This window comes from Galeopterus variegatus, unplaced genomic scaffold, assembly GCF_000696425.1.
Source record: "Galeopterus variegatus unplaced genomic scaffold, G_variegatus-3.0.2 Scaffold4435, whole genome shotgun sequence".
Lineage (NCBI taxonomy): Eukaryota > Metazoa > Chordata > Mammalia > Dermoptera > Cynocephalidae > Galeopterus > Galeopterus variegatus.
The window spans coordinates 454-18,728 of record NW_007730546.1 but is presented as its reverse complement, the minus strand read 5'-3'; the positions used below and the strand labels follow the sequence as shown (position 1 = coordinate 18,728).

General features: G+C 35.1%; 1 protein-coding gene across 1 annotated transcript in view; it reads right to left on the bottom strand.

Moving 5' to 3' along the window:
- The window catches only part of LOC103603084 (succinate--hydroxymethylglutarate CoA-transferase-like), a gene marked incomplete at both ends in the record, with an annotated part of 188,054 nt that extends 170,484 nt beyond the window's left edge, over positions 1 to 17,570 (bottom strand). The window contains one exon of the mRNA XM_008587561.1: positions 17,427 to 17,570. Within this exon, the coding sequence (XP_008585783.1) occupies positions 17,427 to 17,570 (144 nt within the window). The remainder of the gene's footprint in view (positions 1 to 17,426) is intronic.
- Between the last annotated feature and the right edge of the window lie 705 nt (positions 17,571 to 18,275).

Below are 18,275 nucleotides of genomic sequence, written 5' to 3'. Positions count from 1 at the left end.
ACATTCAACACTCATTCATGACAAAGACTCTCTACAAGTTAGGTATAGATGGCAAGTATCTCAACGTAATTAAAGCTATATAGGATAAACTCACTGCTAATATCATCTTGAATGGGGAAAAGCTGAAAGTTTTCCTTTAAGAACAATCTCACCACTCCTATTCAACATAGTGTTGGAAGTACTAGCCAGGACAATCAGAGAAGAGAACAAAATAAAGGGCATCCAGATTGGAAAAGATGAAGTCAAACTGTCCCTGTTTGCAGATGACATGATCCTATATATTGAACAGCCTAAAGCCTCTACAAAAAAACCTCTTGGAGTTGATTAATGATTTCAGCAAAGTAGCAGGATACAAAATCAACACACAAAAATCAGTAGCATTTCTATTCTCCAATAGTGAACATGCAGAAAGAGAAATCAAGAAAGCTTGCCCATTTACAATAGCCACCAAAAAAATAAAATACTTAGGAATTGAGTTAACCAAGGATGTGAAAAATCTCTATAGCAAGAACTACAAACCACTGCTGAGAGAAATTAGAGAGGATACAAGAAGATGGAAAGATATCCCATGCTCTTGGATCGGAAGAATCAACATAGGGAAAATGTCCATACTACCCACAGTGACCTACAAATTCAATGCAATCGCCATCAAAATTCCAATGACATTTTTCTCAGAAATGGAAAGAACTCTCCAGACATTTATGTGGAATAACAAAAGACAATACATAGCCAAAGCAACACTGAGCAAAAAAAATAAAGCTGGAGGCATAACACTACCTGACTTTAAACTACACTACAAAGCTATAATAACCAAAACAGTATGGTACTGGCATAAAAGCAGACACACTGATCAATGGAATAGAATAGAGAATCCAGAAATCAACCCACACACCTACAGCCATCTGATCTTTGAAAAAGGCACCTCTGATCTTTGAAAAAGGCACCAAGCCTATACACTGGGGAAGAGACTGCCTCTTCAGGAAATTGTGCTGGGAGAACTGGATATCAATATGCAGGCGGGGCCGACCCCGTGACGCCCTCGGTAGAGTGCGGTGCTGGGAGCGCAGCAGCGCTCCTGCCGCGGGTTCAGATCCTATATAGGGATGGCCGGTGCACTCACTGGCTGAGCGCGGTCGAGGTGACACCAAGCCAAGGGTTGTGATCCCCTTACCGGTCACAAAAAGGAAAAAAAAAAAAAAATATGCAGGAGAATGAAACTAGACCCATACCTTTCACCATACAGTAAAGTCAACTCAAACTGGATTAAAGAATTAAATATAGACCCTGAAAAAATACAACTTCTTAAAGAAAACATGGGAGAAACACTTCAGGAAGTGGGACTGGACACAGACTTCATGAATATGACCCCAAAAGCACAGGCAACCAAAGGAAAAATAAACAAATGGGATTATATCAAACTAAAGAGCTTCTGCACAGCAAAAGAAACAATTAACACAGTTAAAAGACAACCAACAGAGTGAGAGAATATATTTGCAAAATATACATCTGACAAAGGATTAATATCCAGAATATACAAGGAACTCAAACAACTTTACAAGAAAAAAACAAGTAACCTAAGTAAAAAATGGGCAAAGGAGCTAAATAGGTATTTCTCAAAGGAAGATATACGCATGGCCAAGAGACACATGATAAAAAGCTCAACATCACTCAGCATTCGGGAAATGCAAATCAAAACCACACTGAGATACCATCTCACCCCAGTTAGGATGGCTAATATCCAAAAGACTGTGAATGATAAACGCTGGCGAGTTTGTGCAGAAAAAGGAACTCTCATACACTGTTGGTGGGATTGCAAAATGGTGCAGCCACTATGGAAAATGGTATGGAGGTTCCTCAAACAATTGCAGATAGATCTACCATATGACCCAGCTATCCCACTGCTGGGAATATACCCAGAGGAATGGGAATCATCAAGTCGAAGGTATACCTGTTCCCCCATGTTCATTGCAGCACTCTTTACAATAGCCAAGAGTTGGAACCAACCCAAATGTCCATTATTGGATGAGTGGATACAGAAAATGTGGTATAATTACACGATGGAATATTACTCAGCTATAAAAAAAGAATGAAATACTGCCATTTGCAATGACATGGATGGACCTAGAGAGAATTATATTAAGTGAAACGAGTCAGGCACAGAAAGAGAAATACCACATGTTCTCACTTATTGGTGGGAGCTAAAAATAAATAAATAAATTCACACACACACAAAAAAAACTGGGGGGGGAGAAGACATAACAATTACAATTTTTGAAGTTGATACAACATGCATACAGAAAGGACATTGTTGGGGGGGAGGGGAGAGATGGAGGAGGGAGGGAGGTTTCGGTAATTGGCCACAATAATCAACCACATTGTATATCAACAAAATAAAATAAAATAAACTCTGAAAAGAAAAAAAAATCTGAATTTCTACAATAAAAAAGTTTCGGTAATTGGCCACAATAATCAACCACATTGTATATCGACAAAATAAAATAAAATAAACTCTGAAAAGAAAAAAAAATCTGAATTTCTACAATAAAAAGAATAAAATAAAATAAAATAAAAAGGCAGTAATGGAGAAAGAGGAAAAAAAGACATAAAGCATGTAGAAAACAACAGGAAAATAACAACTATCAATTCTACTTTATTAATAACATTAAATGTAAATGAGCAAACACTCCAATATAAAAGCACAGATTTGGCAGCATGCATTTTTACAAAATGATCCAACTACATGCTAACTACAAAAGACATACTTTAGATTCAAAGACACAGAGAGGTTGAAAGTGTTAAAAAAAAAAAAAAAAGATGAAGGAAGATATACCATGTGTTATGGACTAAATTATGTCCACCTGAAAATTTCACAGGTTGAAGTTCTAATCCTGGTACCAAAGAATGTGACCATATTTGGAAATAAGATCTTTAAAGAGGTAATCTAGTTAAAATGAGGCATTAGGGTGTTTCCTAATTCAATATGATTAGTGTCTCTATAGGAGAAGAGAATTTAGACTCAGACATGTATAGAGGTAAAATGATGTGAAGACACAGGGAGAAGATGGTTATCTACACACCAGTAAGAGAGGCCCAGAACAGATCATTTCCTCATACCCCTCAGAAGAAACCAATCTTACCAACCTTGATCTCAGACTTCTAGCCTCCAAAACTGTGAGAAAATAAATCTCTGCAATTTAAGCCACTAAATCTGTGATACTTTGTTATAGCAACTCTACCAGACTAATACACCATGAAAACAGTAACCATAAAAAAAAAAAATAGAACACATATAAACAAGGCAAAAATTTTTACTAGAGGCAAAGAAGTACATTTTATAAAAACAAAATGGTCAATCTATCAGGAAGACATAACAATTAGAAACACCCATGCAACTAACAACAGAGCCACCAAAATATGAAGAGCAAAAAGAGACACATTTGAAGGGAAAAAGAGACAATCTGACAATAATAAAAGGAGACCTAAATACCTCACTTCCGTTAACAGATAAAGAAAACCAACACAGAAAGAGAAGACTTGGAATGCAAAAATGCAAATCAAAACCATTTCACACTCACTACAATGGCTAATGTAAAAATGATGGAGAATAACAAGTGATAGCAAGGATGTGGAGAAACTGGAAACCTCATGAATTGCTGGTGGGATCATAAAATAGTGCAGCCACTTTGGAAAATAACTGACGGTTCCTCAAACTGTTAAACATAGCATTACCATATAAACCAACTAAACCTAACAGACATCTATATAACACTCCACCCAACAACACAAAATACATATTCTTCTCAAGTGCATCTGGAACATCCTCCAGGATAGACCATTTGTTAGGCCAGAAAACAAGCCTCAAGTAAATTTAAAAGGACTGAAATCACACGAAGAACATTCAAATACAATGGAATGAAGTGAGAAATTAAATAACTGGAGGATATTTGGGAAATTCACCATACATGTGGAAATTGAGCAACATGTTCCTTTTTTAAAAAACCCCTGGATCCAAGAAGAAATCACATGGGAAATTAGAAAATACTTTGAGACAATTAGTTCTAAGAGAAAAATTTATGGCTGAAAATGCCTAATTTTTTTTTAAAGTCTCAAATCAATAGCCTAACCTTCCACCTGAGGACACTAGGGAAAAAAGAGTAAACTAAACCCAAAACTAAAAAAAGGAAGGAAATAATAAAGATAGGAGTGGAAATAAATGAAATAGAGAAAACCAATAAAATCATTGAAAAAATAACAAAATTAACAAAACTTAAATTAAACTCATCAAGAAAAAAAGAGAAGAATCAAGTTATTAAAATCAGGAAAGACATTAGATTAATCTCTACTGACTTTACAAAAATAAACTTAAGACAAGTGAACAGCTATGACATTGATGGTAGAGGGAGAGGGAGTGGGGAGGGATGATTCGGTAAAAGGACACGAAAATCAACTACATTGTATACTGATAAAATAAAATTAAATTTAAAAAAATAATAATAAATAAAATAAAATAAAGCATCTGATGCTAAAAAAAAAGAATTATATAGGAATACCATAAACAACTACATGACAATAAATTAAATAACCTAAATGAAATGGACAAATTCCTAGAAAGATACAAACCACCAAAACTGACTAAATAATAAATAGAAAAACTGAATAATATATAAGAAGATAAGTTAAATCAGTAATCACAAAACTAACCCCCCAAAAAAATCTCAAGTTTTTTAGTTTCACTGATGAATTCTATCAAATAATTAAAGAACAATTAGTACCAATTCTTCATGAATTCTTCCACAAGCTAGAAGAGGAGAGAATAGTTCTCGATTCATTCTATGGGATAAGTATTATCCAGATACCAAAAAGTGACATGAAAAACACAGGGAAAAAAAAGAAACACTACAGACCAATATCCCTTATAAATACAGACCCAAAATCCTCAGCAACATACTAGTAAATTGAATACAGCAACATATACAAAAGATTATACAACATGACCAAGTGAGACTTTTGTCAGGATTAGAAAATTGGTTCAATACACAAAAGTCAATGTCAATTGTTAAACAATCAATGTTAACTAGTGTTAATCAACCAAATAACATAATAGGACAAGTGATACAAACCAAATAATCATCTCAATAGTCACAGAAAAAGCATTTGCCAAAATCCAGCCCTTTCATAATAAAAACATTCAGCAAACTAGGAAGAGGGAACTTCCTCAACCTGATGAAAAGCATCCACAAAAAATCCACAGATAACATCATATATAATGGAGAAAGACTGAATGTTCTACCCTGAGATTAGAAACAAGATGACTACTCTTGCCACTTCTAGTACTGGGGTCTGATCAGGACAATTAGGCAAGAAAAAGAAATACAATCCATACAGTTTGGAAAGAAAGAAGTAAAACTATCTCAACTCACAGATGACATAATCTTGTATATGAATAATCCTATAGAATCTACTAAAATACTCTTAAAACATAAATGAGCCCAGCAAAGTTGCAAGATACAAGATCAATATACAATTATCACATTGAGCTCTATTGCTCAGTGCTGATCACATTACTTATTAAAATCATTTTCCCAAAAGACAAGTCAAAATGTGTTATCTTTTTATACCCCTTTTAAGAGCTTAAAACTATATATATTTATTCAACATTACATTTCCAGAAATAAAAGCATTCCTGGCACTGGGCACTCAATAAATATTTAAGTGAATAAATAAATGAATAAATACTGGGAGGGCCTTATATCTTTAAGGGGAGAAGGAACATATAGCATGGTCTCTGGATCCAGACTAAGTTCAAGTTTCAGCTCTACTACTTACTGAGTGTGTGATACTGGGTAAGTGACATTATTATTCTGTGCCTCTGCTTCCTCCTCAGCAAAATAGGAATAATAGGGCTGTCAGGGAAACAAATTAGTTAATATGTGCAGTGTGCTTAGAACAGTGTCTAGCATATAGTAAACGTTATATAAATTTTACTATGTTATTAAAGTCACTCTCGATAATAGTACTCGCTATTCATATAAACATTATATGTAATGCAGCATCTACTCCAAGGTCAGCAAATTTATAGTACTCTTCCAGTGTTGTGCCTTGGCAGGCACTGTTAATAATCACAGCACTCTTTCTCCATAAACCATCTGAACCTACTCAATACCAGTCTCCAGTTAGTCCAGGTGACAGAAATTAAAGACATCTACAGTCTTGTGTTGCTTATACTACCATTCCACCAAAACAGCACCAGAACTCAACTTCTACTCTACAGACTTGACCCAATACCATGCCTAGAAACATCTCCCACCAAAAATGGAACAGTCTGTTAATGATTCCTAACTTCTAATGTACCTACTACCTAAAGAATACTGAATTATCTGAAATGTCACAACCATGTTTATTCTTCAGATGAGTACTAAAATGTCTAGATTTAGTGCCAATGTCAACTACTACGGGAAGTCTCTCAGTCAGTCATGCTAACCTTTTATCAATTCCTAGAACACATCAAACTGTGTCCTGCTTCAGGTCTTTGCGTTTATTATTCCCTCTATCTAGAACAATTTTGACCTGATCACATTTCAGGCTTCTTCTCATTCCCCAGACTGTAACTCCTTAGAGTAGTCTTTCCTAACCAGCCTACCTAACACAAGTGCCCCTGTTATCTTTATCAAACTGTTTATTTCCTTCTGTGCATTTATCACTTATTACTTGTTGATTATCCATATCCCCAAAGACAACATAAGTCCATGCAGCAGGAAACCTGCTGGCTTATTTATCATTCATTACATACTCTGGCATGTAGTAGATGTGAAACAAGTATGAATGTATGGACAGATGAGATAGATGGACGGATGTGTTCTCTTAGTGCAGATGCAACTTAATTCTTACTCCCTAAGTGAGTATCAATATGTAAAAAGAATAAGATATCAGAATAATAACCTTTAAGGTGAAGATATGTTTAATATATGACATTTACCACAATCAAAAAGTAAATTAACATATTTTAGAAGATTTTTAATGGCAAGGATTGAAACCAAAGCAGTTTCCTTTTACTCTCAGTCATCTAGAGAATGAAATTAACCATATATACAGATTGCTAAGCACTACAGCTAATTAAGGTCATCTTTTTTTTTTTTTCCCCCTTCCTTTTTGTCTTTTTTACTGACCGGCAACGGGATCGCAACCCTCGGTGTTGCACCCACACCGCACTCAGCCAGTGAGCGGGAACCGGTCTCCACATGGGATCCGAACCCTCAATGGGAGCGCCACTGCGCTCTCAAGCAGCGCACTCTCCAGTGCGCCACCAGGCCGGCCCTAAGGTCATCTTGTAGATTGCTGGTATATAATAACTACAGGCTACAAAATAATTACAAACAGAAAAAATTATTCACCATTGCAACTCATACCCATTCTGTGAAAAACTAAAGTAATTTTATTAGAACTAAATCTCAGCCACAATGCTTAATGCTAGTGGTTTACCCATCCTTTAGCTATTCTGATGGCATAACAGCTGGGGTCAAAAAGTCATGATCCACCAGGAATCAGTTGGTCTATGACTTATGCTGGGTAAAGAGTTACTATTAATTAGCCAATACAGCAGGATATGATTACTACATTTTATTCTACATAAAATTTCCAGACCCCAGAAAGTACAAAGAAGAAGGTGGAATTGATTAATTTAGCAGCAAAAACAAATTGTTCTAACACTGGTAGTAGAGAATATAGGTGATTCTAATACTGTTAAACTCAACTTTAGGAACAGTCAATTAAATCCTACACGATTCTGCAAGGACAAAATCTAAATCCAGGAAATAACATGGCAACACCAACAGATCTCTTTTTCTTTCCATTTCTTTTATACCTTGATCTTAATTATGTCTATTTTTTTAGAATATTTTAAGGCACCAAATTGTTTTAAATTATTTAATAAGAAAATCAAATTAGATCGCCATGAAATTTGTCTTCCTGTTTTATTCTTTTCTCCTTCGGGATATTCCTCCACTAGTAATTATCAATTATTACAAGTTAAAAGCTCTGATTTCCCTCGCTTGTAGCACATACCATATTTAAAAAATGCAATGCTCATGAATATACCCAATGATTTCAGTTAAACAACACCAAAGCATCCCTCAATACACTTGAATTTCACTGAATCTTCTCTAACAAGATAGCAAAACATGTTTTATACTGAAGTCAATCACTATTAATCCAATCAATAGCATAAAATAATAATGTTTTGAGAAAGTTAACCAAAGCTTCAGCAAAAAAAGGCCCAGAAAAGCTTCACCAGAGAGTCCTCCCCCATCACAATGCTCCTGCTCACTCCTCTCACCAAGCAAGGGCAATTTTGTGAGAGTTTCATTAGGAAATCATTAGGTACCCCACCTTATAGTTCTAATTTGGCTCTTTCTTTCCTTTTTTTTTTTTTTTTTTTTTGGTTTCCTAATCTTAAATAACTCTTTATAGGGTACCCATTTTCTTTGGCTGGTAATTAAAAAACATTGCATTGACATGGTCAAATTCCTAGGACCCTCAGTTCTTTCGGAATGGACTAAGTGGCTGGTATCGTCACTTACAAAAGTGTCTTGAACTTGATGGAGCTTATGTTGAGAAATAAATTTTATATTTTTAATTTTTATATCTTAATTCTATTTTTCATGAGCTTTTTGAAGTCCCCTTGTACATATTGTCACAAATAACAGAATTTCTTTCTTTTCTAAGGCTTAATATTATTCTACTGTGTCTATATACCACATTTTTTTATCCATTCATCCATATAAGGTTGATTCCATATTTTGGCATTTTGAATAATGCTAGAGTGAACATGGACATGTAGATATTTATTCAGCACACTGACTTCATTTCCTTTGAATATATACCCAGAAGTGGAATTGGTGAATCAAATGGTAGTACTATTTTTAATTTTTTCAGGATCCTCCATATGATCTCCTGTAATGGTTGTATGAATTTACATTCCCGCCAAAAGTATATAAAGATTCCCTTTACTCTATACCATCACCAGCACTTATCCTTTGTCTTTTTGATAACAGCCATTCTAATAAGTGTGAGGTGATTTTTAAAATCAGGTTATTTGTTTTCTCGCTATTGACTTATTTGCATTCTTTATATACCTTGGATATTAACTCCTTATCAGTCAGATGGTTTGCAAATATTTTCTCCCATTCTGTAGGTTGTCTCTACTCTTTTGATTGTTTCCTTTGCTTTACTTGTGCTTTGGGGGGGGGCCACAGCCACAAAATCATTACTCAGCAAAATGTCAAGAAGCTCTTTATGTTTTTCTCTAGTAGTTTTACAGTTTCAGGCCTATGTTTAAGTCTCTAAAACATTTTGAGTTAATTTTTGTATGTGATGTAAGATAAGCATCCAATTTCATTCTTCTGCACATGAATATCCAGTTTTCCCAACACCATTTATTGAAGAGACTGTCCTCTCCCCACTGTGTTCTTGGCACCTTTGTTGAAGATTGATTGACTGTAAATGTATGGATTTATTTCTGGGCTGTCCATGCTATTCCTTTGCTCTATATGTCTGTTTGTATGCCAGTACCATGCTGCTTTGATTACTATAGTTTTGTTCTTTTGGCTCAAGATTGCTTTGGCTACATTAACAGAATGAAGGATAAAAATCATATGATCATTGTATCTCAGTTTGATGCAGAAAAAGCATTTGACAACATTCAACATCCTCTGATGATAAAAACTCTCAACAAATTAGGTATATAAGGAACATACCTCAACACAATAAAGACCATATATCACAAGCCCACAGCAAACATGATACTCAATGGTGAAAAACTGAAAACTTCTCATCTAAGATCAGAAACTAAGACAAGGATTCCCACTCTCACCACTTCTATTCAATATAGTACTGGAAGTCCTAGCCAAAGCAAATGGGCAACAAAAGAAATAAAAAGTATCCAAATTGGAAAAGAAGAAGTAAAATCATTTATGTTTGTAGACAACATAATCTTATATATAGAAAACCCTAAGGACTCCACCAAAAAAACTGTTAAAACTAATAAACAAATTCAGTAAAGTTGCAGGATACAAAATCAACATACAAAAATCAGTAGCATTTCTACACACTAACAACAAATATCCAAAAAAGAAATCCAAGAAAATAATCCTATTTACAATAACATCAAGAAAAAACAAAATAAAATAAAATGCTTAGAAATAAATTTAACCAAGGAGATGAAAGCTCTGTACTTGAAAACTATGAAACATTGATGAAAGAAGCAGAAGAAGACACAAGTAAGTGAAAAAATATCCTATCCTCATGGGGAAGAAATATTGTTAAGATAATAAATGAATTACAGATTCAATGCAATCACTATCAAAATTTCAATGACATTTTTCACAGAAGTAGGAAAAACAATCCTAAAATTCACATGGAACCACAGATAAATGTTAATATCTATTTGTATCCCCTGAATTCAAATCAAGACAGCAGTGGGAGTTCTTATGGAAAATACTGGTTAAAGAATGGAAGTTGAACAAGGATTAAAAATTAGCCACAGGTTACTAAGCATTATTAGGCTGACAAGGGCCTTTAAGCCATAAATGCAATGGGCTCCTCAAAAAAGGGAGGTTCAAATGTAAAATCATTCTACCTTGTTTTCTTGAACTTCCTCCTATTACCCTCTTTTCCCCTTTCCCTGCTCCATTCTGTCTACTTCCTTGGTCATAAACTAACCTGCCTCTCTACATTTCCATCCTCTACTCACACTTGAGCACATTCTCAGCTTTCAGCTTCCACTTCCTTCCTGTCATCCACACAGATTTGGCACATGTATAGACTATTCTCAATTCTTCCAGAGCTAACTTATTAGGCACAGTAGGCACAGTGCCTAAGGGCCACAATACTTTAGGGGTACATGAAAATATTTTAATTTCTTTTAAAATCTGAAGAAAAAAATAAGGTAATAATAATGAATATATAATAATGAATTATATTCAACTTTATACCAATGCAGTTATAGAATATAATTTTTAATATTTTTATGGAGAAAGAAACCCACAAAGGCAAAAGTTTCTAGGACCCACATAAGTCATAATGTGCCCTGAATTCTTCTAAGTCATTTCAGCCCTAGATTTCTTCTCACTCAAAACTGGTGCATTCCAGGATCATGTGTAATACCCAGGCTAGACATGGCTGTGTAAGTATTCATTTCAATACGTGATTTATAGTTATGGTTGAATAACTCACTTAATTTATAAAAAATCATTAAATTGTCACTTGAAATATGGTAGAAACATGATATGCAATATACAATGCAATAATATTGTAAAATAAAATAAAGAACAGCATAAACAAGTGTATTAAAGACATAAAAAGATGAATTTTAGATTATTTGCTTGAGATTCAAAAGTTTATCAATAAAAATATGCTAAAATGATAAAAATTAAACTTTATACTAATGTTCATATATTCATAATATGAACAATATATAAATGTGGGGAAAGGATTGTGGCATCAAAAGTGACAAAACATTCTATATGTGAAAATAATTACGGTGCTAAAAAAACTAACTCATTGTAGTAGTAATTAGAGGAGCCTGGTTGCAATTAAGTACAGGAAGGATATTAAAACTTCCAGAAGATATTTCTGTAAGCCACAACAGAAGAATAAGAGCAACAGAATAATTGAAACCACATCCAAACCCACTTCCTTGTTATTTACCAATATCATCTAAAGCACACTGTTCAGATGCTGACATTAGGCAATCTGAGTAGAAAACTTTAAATCATATTGAGCCTAAAAAAAAATCAAAAGAATTTCGACAAGGGTTAAAAGTGTATAGCCTTGAAACTCAAAAAAAGCTGGTGCCCACTACAACCACATCCCGGCAACTGTCATGTCTCTAAGATGAACTACTTGAAATGGTTTTGTTGTGGTTCAGGCAATCATCTCTGAGTTAATAATTAGCTACTACTCAAATCAAGTGTAATTTGTCTATTTTACACCACATCACTTTTAAGAGGAGTACAAAATTTCAATTTTAGTAACCGATATTGAATGTTATAATCATTCATCATTCTATGTAATGCAATCAAAATGAGTAGAAAAGTATGCTTACCACTATATGAAATCAGTCATTTTCCAGGCAAATGAAATTAAGTTCAAATGTTATCTGCTTAACACAGGTGAACATTTATATAAAAGTAGAAAATAAATGCTTTTCTTTTTTTTTAAAAAAAAGTGAAGTTTCCTATTATGCTACTTTGCTACTTTGAAAAGTATCTAGAAATAGCACTTCTCATTTACATAAAGCAGATATTAATCATTTTGTGATTTTTTTTGGATCTAGAATTCATAAATGTTACCTTAAATTGAAAGGCAAAGTACAGTTAGTCAGGATTACTCTGTTATGAAAAGTTACAATAATTATGTCAACAACCAACTTTTTAATCTCAGCACATTTCAGCAATGTTAATTTTTTTCAATAACCTTACTAAATTAATGCTAGTCAACAGTAGAATACTTTTTAATTTACAAAGCGTTTTTCACATCCATTACTGCATTCGATCCTCAACACAAGCCTGTACATTAGTACACTGAACATTTGTGGATTGTGGGTTGTCTCCCCAACACCCATTTCCCCTTCCTCTGGCCAAAAAATAACCAGAAAATTCTTTGGCAGAATCACCTCTCCCCCAGTCTCAGCCCTACAGTTTGGGTGGAGTTAACCCCATCTCCAGTACCATGGATGGCTTAAGCCAACAAGCATATTCCATCTTTCAGTTACCTTTAATCAGTTTAGGAATGTTCACTCAATCCAGTGAAATATATGGTCATGTTTTCTGGGACATCTAGGAAAGGGAACCTCTTTTGTCTTCCAGAAGAACTACTGTAAGTTTCTAAAACTTTCTTGAATGAGATGGTATAACAGTGTAAGAGCTAGAACCAGAATTACTGTAACTTTAGCTCCACATAAGCAAGGATGGAGGGAAAGAGAGAGAGAAGAAAAAGAGCAAAGAGCACAGAAAAGTAGTGAAAAGAAGAAAGTAAAGAAAGACAAGCCAGAAAAACACAAATAGGAGAAAAGAGATGCCTGAGCTAGAGAACCACACATGAGAGGGGAAAAAAGGAGTCCGGAGACAAGAAATAGGGCAAAGGAAAGAGCACAGAAAAGTAGTGAAAAGAAGAAAGTAAAGAAAGACAAGCCAGAAAAACACAAACAGGAAAAAAGAGATGCCTGAGCTAGAGAACCACACATGAGAGGGGAAAAAAGGAGTCCAGAGACAAGAAATAGGGCAAAGATAAAAGAGAGAGAAAATCAGAGCTCGGACTGCAGTAGGTTCAGAGAATGAAAATGTTCTTACCACCACTGCCTTGTACTTCTGGTGAGCTTTGGCATAAATTATTACCTGTTACCAGTATCCTTTGAAACTCTAACCTCTATTCACAGCCCAGAGGCTATTCTAAATGAGACAGCGATAGCAGGTACCCAAGGAGACATATTCTTTGGCTAAAAACACAGAATTTATAAAGAAACGGAAGACTTGAGCAATTAAAATCAAAATGCCTAACCATGGCATATAAGGCCCCTAACAATCTTGGACCAACAAAGTTCTTGGACCTTGTCTCCTGCTGTTCCCTATTCATATACCAAGCTGCAGCTTGGACATACTACTTTGCCTTATAAATTTACTGTTAGCCATGCCAGGACTAGACCTCTCTCTCCTGCCCCCAACTTGGTGAACTCCTACCCATCCTTCAAAATTTAGCTCACATATCACCTCCAACCCTCCCATATGACTTGGCTGCAAGCAAGGATTCAAGTGCAAGTAGTTTGTTTAGGAAGGGATCACAAGGGATGAAAAAGTGAGACAGGACTCAGAGGGCAGCCAGTAAAGGTGTGTTGCCAAGCAAGTCATTACTGACGAACTCTGAAAGCCCAGGAGCAAGAGAGGTGATATCTATACATCGACTCTCATCAGTCATTGACTGAGGACTGCTAGGGGTAGTGGACGTTGGTTCCCTGGCACTTCCAGTCTGCCCCATGGGCAAGCAGAGAGCAGGTCTTCTAGCAAAAAAAAATGCAGAGGCCAGCATTGGTCATGGGCCTCGTGGTCACTGGAATGGTAAAGCCCAAGAGGAAAGTGGCAGAGAACCAACAGCCTCTGCTACAAGTATTGGCTTTTCCAAAAAGCATTACCTAAGAATGAATGTTGTCCCATAATGTCATCTTGTACATGAACAAAATTTAACAGGAGAACTCTAGAAAGATTTCAGTGAGGATTGAAATCTTGGAGATATGTTTGGAAGCAAGTTATCTTGGTTCCAGTTGAGTGTACTGGATATATTGGTGAGGCGTTCAGAGTTGGTTGAGGTTTTGTTTGTGACAACTCTCAACAACTTGAGACAAAACTTGCAAAGAAGAGTAGATCTGGTGTAGCTAACTGGAAAAAGCAGCCCTGCCTTTCATTCTGGAAGCTGGCACTTCTTCTGGGGTGGCCATCAGAAGGGCAGCCTTCTGCTGTGGACTGACCTTTCTTCACAGAGCTACTCTGTCCACTCTTTCCAAGACCATGTGTAATCAAGGGACCATGATATGAGAGACACAGCATTGATTAATTTGCTTTCATGTTTGGGCATATTTTTAAGACACCTCACCCCTTCAAACAGTAAATAGCCTAATTAGGTAAACATACACAACAGAGAAGTACAGACATTCCACAGCAAACAGTTATCGAGGGCCTAGTGTGTGCCATGCACTCTGCTAGGTCATGGGGTTACAGAGATGAAATGCCTAGTTCTTGTCATTGAGGCATGCAAGGAAGACACCCTCGAACATACATACATCACACTGCAATGGAGTCATTGTTAGGTGGAGAAGAAGATATAACAACTACAATCTTTTGAAGTTGTTACAACAAACAAACGGAAAGGACATTCTTGGGTGGGAGGGGGGAGAGGGAGGAGGGAGGGAGGTTTCGGTGATGGGCCATAATAACCAACTACATTGTATACTGACAAAATAAAAATTTAAAAAAAAATAAAATAAAATAAGGCATAATCGATTTTTATTGTTAAAAGATAATGAGTCTTAAATATACTAATAAATTTAACAACCTTGAAGGGAGGTTTCGGTGATGGGCCATAATAACCAACTACATTGTATACTGACAAAATAAAAATTAAAAAAAAATAAAATAAAATAAGGCATAATCGATTTTTATTGTTAAAAGATAATGAGTCTTAAATATACTAATAAATTTAGCAACCTTCGACTGAGTTAACTATAGCACAGTAGGCCAAATCACTGCTACTGTGTTTGCCAAAAGCAAATCATCTCAACATTAGCTGTTTATCAAGTACTTATCCTAAGTCAATAGTTTTCTATCTTTTTCTCATCTTCCCTAGCCAACCCCAAAACTATGAGACATTCCCATTGGTAACAGTTTTCCCAATGATCTCAAAAGATTGGGAAAGCCTGCTATTTGACAAATACTGGGCTGGGCATTGAAGATACCATGGTAAGCAAAAACCAACATTGTCCCTGCACTCATGGAACTTATACTCTTAAGGAGCAACATGGACAATAAACATAGGTGCACATACACACACACCAAAAATGATTGGAATTTATATCTGTGTGTATGCATATAAGTGTTTGCACACACTATGCCTCACATTGAAACAGCCCTGCAGGTGATCCCACCCTCCCCAACCCCCAGGGAAACAAACACCTCCACGTGGTGTATCACTACTTAGGTGCTAGAAGAGAGTTAAATTCTACACTACTCTACGAGATAATTTTTTCCAAAGCTCATTAATTAATAATTGAAGTACAGAGTAAAGCAGTCGAGGTTGAGATCAGGAGACCTAAGTAGAGTCCCAACTCCAGGACTTGCTACTTAATTTGTAGGTCCTCTTGTTCAAAATTTATTAAGAATCTCAAGGCAGTGACAGCAGAACATTTCAGCTAAGCCCAGAGCTCTCTATGACTACACAGGTCACACCTGTGAAATCTTCATGGCTTCCATACATAGTGGATATACAAGTTTTACCCACTTAATTTAGCTCAGGTTCCTTACCACGGTAAAATTAGGGGAGGAAAGAAAAGGCTTTCAGCTCCTTTCCATAACCAATATCTGTGGTTCTCCATTGAGCAAGACTCATGATTTGAAGAGTTCTTTTACCCTTTTACATAACCATTAAGATTCTATGACTCAAACCTAGTGTTAAAAATCCATACATAGTATTTCACCTCCAACCATATCGATGTTTCTTATTTCTATACACCTCCTTAATTTTGCATAAGAGAAAAAAATCTCCAAAGCACTGTTCCAAGTTTACTATTTTCCCATGTATGCCTTTTAAATATGAAATTCCCAACTGAGGTCTCTATGTCTAGAATGTAATCTTTCCCACATTAAAATGTCTCCCTGCACAAATTAGATATTTTCTTTTTTCTATCCCAGAAAAATTATCTATTCAGAATCAACTTCCACATATGGTACAGCATCTGGGTCTGATCCAGTGAAAAGGAAGCAAAATGTCATTTTGAGGGTGAATTAACCCTTTTATTCTACAAGTTTAGTACTAAGCACAACATAACTGATAACTATCTAAACCAGGGGTTCTTAATCTGGAGTCCATGAACAGAACTCTAGGAGATAATTAACTTAACTAGAAAAAAAAATCTATCTTCATTTTTATCAACCTCTAACTAAAATTTAGCATTTTCTTCAATTATGAATATAAGCAACAAACCACAAGATTATTAGCAGTACCTATGACTTGATCACTAATACAGTAACAAATATAATATTAGTTATTAGTTATTGCAGATATCTTGAAATATCACTTATGCTCAACAGTACCTCGAAATTGTAATAGCATTAGACTCACTAATAGATCTTGTGGTGTAATGTATTAGTAAATTTTATATATATTATTATAACACAAAATTGCTTTTAACATTAGAATAACTATATTTCAGTGTAACTGTTTTCCTATGTAATCCTAAGCATCTCATTTTATGCATTTAAAAACATGATTCCAAGAAAAGGACTGCAGACTTTACCAGACTACTGAAGGAGTCCATGACACAAAAAAGGTGAAGACAATCTGGTCAAAAGAAGTTATAGAGCTCATATAACAATAAAGTACAAGCCACTGTATTCTTGTTTCACAAGTAGTAATAGACCCATTCTAGTAAAAAACAGTCCTTAAAATTCCATTACAACAAAATCTTCATGGACACTTATTTTAACATGAAAACTAGGACATCAAAACAGAATAGCTGTTGCTATTATTGTCTTGTGGGGTTTTATTCTGTTGTTTTGTGTTTTTTTTAATTGTTTTTGCACACGTGATCACAGGATGTGATCTGAAAGGGTACAACCCAGACACATTTTTTACATCATTATCTAACATGCTATTTGGATTGGTACCTGAGATGACAGTAGGTTACAATCAATGAACAATCCTTTTCCAGTTTTATATCTTTGTATCAATCCAGCCATAATGGCTCCATATGCATACAGGCCAGTGGCAAGGTCAGTCATAGCCACTCCAGGGCGAACCGGATCTCCATCCTGATTGAGGGTCAGGTTGAAAAAAATAGAAAACTGAAAATTAAAACCATCATATGATTTCTCAAATATTCGATGCATAAAAAAGAATTGTATATTAAGTGTGCAGACACATACACAAAATAAGCACAACAAATTGCTGTTATATCTGTTGCTGATACAAATATATTTACATTTACTGTATATTTCTCACCATAGTTCTCTCCTCAGCCCTTACTAACAAAACTAAGCCATACCAAATGAAATAAAAGATTTTTTAAAACACATCTGCAGTTCCTTCTTAATATATTTACCTTGTTTATATTAAAACATAAATAAATAACTGAATTTAAATTTAAATGAGTTAATTTGTTAGAGTGAAAGGAGTTAAAGCAGTATTTTCCTCCTATCAGGAAAAAAAAAGGCCTAGTCTAATCTCCTTATAAGAATGCTAATAGCTGGCAAATATATTAACTGTACTAGCTTAGAAAAAAAAAAAAGACTACCCACGAAAGGCTTTATTACAAATAATTAAATAATATAAGACATCCATATACAGTATTAGAAACAAGACAAGGATTCCTACTCTTGCCACTTTAATTCAACATCATTCTGGAGGTTTTAGCCAATGCAGTTAGGGAACGAAAAGAAATAAAAGGAATTTAGACTGCAAAGAAAGAAGTAAAACTATCTCTATTTGCAGATGGCCCCATCTTGTATACAGAAAAT